The sequence below is a fragment of the Morone saxatilis genome, unplaced genomic scaffold (genome assembly GCF_004916995.1).
Source record: "Morone saxatilis isolate NCDOM2014 unplaced genomic scaffold, NCSU_SB_2.0 Contig12, whole genome shotgun sequence".
Taxonomy (NCBI): domain Eukaryota; kingdom Metazoa; phylum Chordata; class Actinopteri; family Moronidae; genus Morone; species Morone saxatilis.
This window is the reverse complement of record NW_023339674.1, coordinates 20608933-20613530: the sequence shown is the minus strand read 5'-3', so window position 1 is coordinate 20613530 and position 4598 is coordinate 20608933. Positions and strand designations below refer to the sequence as shown.

Below are 4598 nucleotides of genomic sequence, written 5' to 3'. Positions count from 1 at the left end.
CCGCTCTCCATCGGCTCGTATCCATAACCGAGTCCGGGGCTTTCGTTCGTCAGGAGCGCCACTGCCTCGTTGATGTCGTTCTTTGCCAGCCGGAGCGCTTTCCGTATCACGTCGGGGTCTGGGAAACCCATGCAGAGGAGCGTCGTTATGTGCTGCTCCTCTTCGGTCTCCATGTTTGGGGTGTCTCCGTCTCTCAGGCTAATAGTAACGGGGTGTTCGGCACAGCCCTGTGGCTGTGCACGCCGCCATGTTTACAGTCCACTGCTGCTAGCCTGTCACGATCTGGCTTCCCCCTCAACAGCGCCGACACAGGTGTGATGGCGAGTTCTGCATGCCAGGAACTGCATGCTCTTCGCGGGAGCGCGCACGGTGAAGAGTCCTTGACGTTTAATGATTTCTAGAGTTAATGACGATTTAACAAGATTTTTATCAACTTTATATTGGCCAGGTAAAAGGGAGAACAGTTGTGCGTAATGAAACATAATAAACACGTGACTTATTATCTCATAATTTTAAATCCACCATCACATTACTGGTAAATCTTTTTTTTTTCAATCAGGTCTTAACTTTTCTACAATTTTTATCTGGCAGAAATCGGCCTCCGTAGATTACGAAATGCATCAGATAAATGCATCTGCATCAGTGTATGTAGTGAAATTAAATTGCTCATGGTATGTAATTTAAAATGAAAAAAAAAAATTACAAAACCACTTAACCGTAGGGAATCCAATTGGAAAAAACTAAACATAAGCCTTGCATGGGAACAATGGTGACTTATTGTCACTTGGTGGGGATGTTTTCAAATTGTGATAAAATACTGGGGAACAATGGTGTATTTTGGGGGTTCAATGTAGGATTCATCTGAAGATTAAAACTGATGTTGGAGAAGATTATGGCTTTTATGTCCCATATCATCAGACCGTAGACTGTAAAGTAACTGAATGTACTTTCACTCAGAAACAAATTTTATTTAGGTTTATTAGACACAACTATACAGTGTAAATGGTGCTGCAAGCTATCATCACTCACATGCTCTGTCAACTTTAGATGTAACTTTTCTTGCAGATCACTAAACAGCCATTACCTCATCTGAAATAACTTGAGCATTTACTGTTGAAAGAAAGCCAATCTGTGTTCCTACTATTGCTTTGAGCATTTTAGGGTGGCTCAGTGCTTTCACTCACTTAAATTACAGCATCGTAAAGCAATAAAAATGCAAACGTTAAAGCATTTTTTGATGGAATATGATATGCAGACACATTCATGGAATAATAAAACTTAATTCAAAAGCCATTTAAAAATACTTTGCAATAGTAGTTTATAAACTAGCAAATTCAATTACTTTTATTCTTTTTTTTACTTTCAGACTGCATAAATGGTAAAACTCTCATTATTCCGGTGGCACACTACAGCCTCCATACTTTTATGATTAATCCCATTTTATATTTTAAATGAATAAATCATTTGTATTAAGTACTAATTTAAAGGCGCCATTCGCTGTAGTAGTTTGTTGCTGCCAGTAACAAATATGAGCGACTGTCATCAACCTCTGATTCATAAATACTGTCCATTGATTCCTCTCGTTTAACCTCATTAAGGGCGTGGCAGTGCGCGCGAGTCGGGGTGGTGGTTGTGGCGGCGGGTGAGCGTCACGTGAACCCTCAGCTCATGTGACAAAGTCAAAACAGGAACAAAATGGCTGCAACTGGCGACGACGCTGCAGCCATGGACAGCATCTCCAGAGCACCAGCGGCCCAGTCAGCGGCTCTGAACCCGGTCGCAAGCTCCAGCAGTCAGGCAGAAGGAGCGGAGGTTGTGGCAGAAAGCCCGGCGGTTGTTCCCAAAAAGCCCAACACAAACAGTGAGTGTGTTTCCTTTGCAGCTTCCGTAGCTTGCTAGTGCTAACGTAGCAGAGAGGAAGCCACTTATTCTGCTTTTAAGCGTGTCCTTTGCTGTTCATCCTATATGTGGCACTGCTGTTTGTCCATTGTGGTTAATTTAGCGTTCAAACTGGATTGACAGTGTTTTGTATTTATCCTGCTCTCACTGCTTGTGTTCAGGTGATGGTGGTGTGGAGACAGCAGAGGAGGCTGTGGAGCCTGCAGAGCCTGATATCAATGAGCTGTGTACGGATATGTTTGAAAAGATGGCCGTCTTCCTGCAAGGAGAACTAACAGGTCTTTTAACAAACTACACCCTTTTTCTTATTCTCCATGCACAGAAGCAAATCTGTGTTCTTAGCCAGAGATGTGATTTACTGATGCACTCCTTTTTGTTGTCTTTTCTCTCACTTATATTCTCCTGATGTCCATGTTCAGGAACTTGCGAGGATTACCGTCTGCTGGAGAACATGAACAAGCTTACCAGTCTGAAGTACATGGAAATGAAGGATATCAGCATCAACATCAGCCGTAACCTGCAGGATCTCAACAACAAGTGTGAGTAATGCATTACCAGCATGAAAGCAAATTGTATCCTTATATTTCTGTTTATTTGAAGTTCGTATATTTTTTCTACTACCAGAGCATGAACATCTGGCTGGTATGTGTGTTTGCCTTAGATGCTAGCCTGCAGCCCTACCTGGACCAAATAAATCAGATTGAGGAGCAAGTGTCTTCACTTGAACAGGCTGCTTACAAACTGGACGCGTACTCCAAGAAGCTGGGTAATATTTAGTCTAAGTGTGCATGCATGATATGTTTAATCCAAGAATATTCCAAGTTAGCTTGAAATACATATTAATTCATAACTAAATATTGAAAGTTAGTACCTCTAGTAACATTTTTACTGACATATTCTAATCAGTATTTGTAGACTTCCTTTATTTCACTATGTTTGGTGAATGTCTTGTCATTGAGAGCACAATCTCTGTGTGACAGCAGAAACCTGTCTCTTTCTCCATGTGCTGGTCATTTTGTCTGGTATGTGAGCCTCAGACCAATAATAGTACAGCCACCTCCATCAGCTCATATTGCAAAGCATTATAAAGTCCACCAGCAGAGGGCGGTGTGACACCACAGACAAATCTGCTCCTAAATATTTCTATACTAGCCAGACATTGCCTGATCATGTTGTCTGATCCAGTCCCTGTTTCTCCTTATCTTTACAGAAGCCAGATTCAAAAAACTTGAGAAGCGATGAGCGGGAAGAAGAGGCAGACTGAAAGTTATGGTGCCTTCTCACCTTCTTTAACCTGAACTCGGCCTTGCCTTCCTCTCTCCCTGCCAGCGGAGCCAGGAGCTGCGAGGAGGATGTGAACTGAGACTGAAACAACAAACAGAGCCACTTAGACACCTAGAAACGACCAAGGAGGAAGCAGCTGAAGGCACATGAATTAGCACTGCAGCACTTGGCTTAGATTTAACTCCTGTATCATTGATCTTGGCAGCTGTCATGCAGCCAAGATGTACAAGAGATTATGGTAGTATACCCTTGTTCCTTTGCAGTTACACGTTATGTTGAATAAATCAGCCTAATTACCCGCATATCCTAACCGAGTGGTGGAATCAGATAATACTAATGTACTACTAAACATAAAGAAACACAGAGACATGTACTATTGGAGTATATAACACGTCATATGAAGATATTTACAAGAAGCATGCTCATAAATGTGTTTTTAATATCCCAGCCCTCTGATTCTGAACAAATTTAGGCAACTGATCTGTTGACACAGACTTATGGTAGTCTCAGTCTGTCAGGTTCATTTGGATTTGTTTATTTCTCCAGGCACTACCACAAACTTATAGAGTTTGCGACTATAAAAAAAAACTACTGTGTAGAAAGCAGCTGCAAATCACACATCTCTGTAGAGTGAGTTGAAAGTTTGTGGTTTTAAATGAAAAGTATTTGATATGAATAAATTATTGCATTATGTCTATACGAAGATATTGACACTGGAAACTGGAGGATTTTTAAATAAACCATGATGTGCACGCTATTGTGTGACTCTTTCCTTTAAAATGAGCCTACTGCTGACAGCAGATGGCAGACCTGCACCACGATGGAGACTTAAATTGATGCACAGTGGATGTTTCAGCCTTCTCAGAAGAAGAAAAACTTTGGGAAGAATGAGACCAAGAGGGGGAAACAGATGAGACATACTGGACAATTCAAACGAAAAGGGGAATGTGTGGCTAAAGATGTGTGTGATGCCCTTTGCTTCCTTTGTTTCCCTCCTTTATATTAGCAGAACCCAGAGCTCTTTTTGCCATGGGCAACAGATCTAAACTGACAGGACCTCCCTCCTGTGTGTGTGTGTGTGTATGTATGTGTGTTTGTGCTAATCTAAAACAGGTCTCTGTCATTACTCCAGTTGAGGCCCCGGCACAGAGGGAGCTCATTATTCATACTGTAACATTATTTACTGTTGCACTGATCCTTCCATCTCTCCTTTTCCCTGCCTTTTTCCAGGGCCCTGGGGCATAAATTCAGCTCCCCCTCCCAAAGGCTCTCAATTCAGTCTATTAAATGATTTTGGGGTTGTTTTCTGAAAGCTAAATGTAAGTGCCAGGAGCCAGTCAAGCATAGAAGAGAAGGTAACATAGTAATCACAGGTAAACCTTTCTTACATTATTCAGTTTTGGAAGTGCTGCAAA

The 4598-nt window shown here is 41.8% G+C and overlaps 2 protein-coding genes across 2 annotated transcripts in view; one reads left to right on the top strand and one right to left on the bottom strand.

Annotated features, from left to right (window-relative positions):
- usp24 (ubiquitin specific peptidase 24) overlaps positions 1–319 on the bottom strand; it is a 30759-nt gene extending 30440 nt beyond the window's left edge. The window contains exon 1 of the mRNA XM_035652759.1: positions 5–319. Within this exon, the coding sequence (XP_035508652.1) occupies positions 5–173 (169 nt within the window). The 5' untranslated portion in view covers positions 174–319. The remainder of the gene's footprint in view (positions 1–4) is intronic.
- Positions 320–1617: 1298 nt separating this feature from the next.
- On the top strand, positions 1618–3940 carry bloc1s2 (biogenesis of lysosomal organelles complex-1, subunit 2). Its single transcript, XM_035654117.1, has 5 exons — positions 1618–1861; positions 2061–2177; positions 2319–2438; positions 2561–2665; positions 3110–3940. Exons 1-5 carry the CDS (start codon positions 1696–1698, stop codon positions 3139–3141), a joined length of 540 nt encoding a protein of 179 aa, XP_035510010.1. The 5' UTR covers positions 1618–1695; the 3' UTR covers positions 3142–3940.
- The last annotated feature ends 658 nt before the right edge of the window (positions 3941–4598 follow it).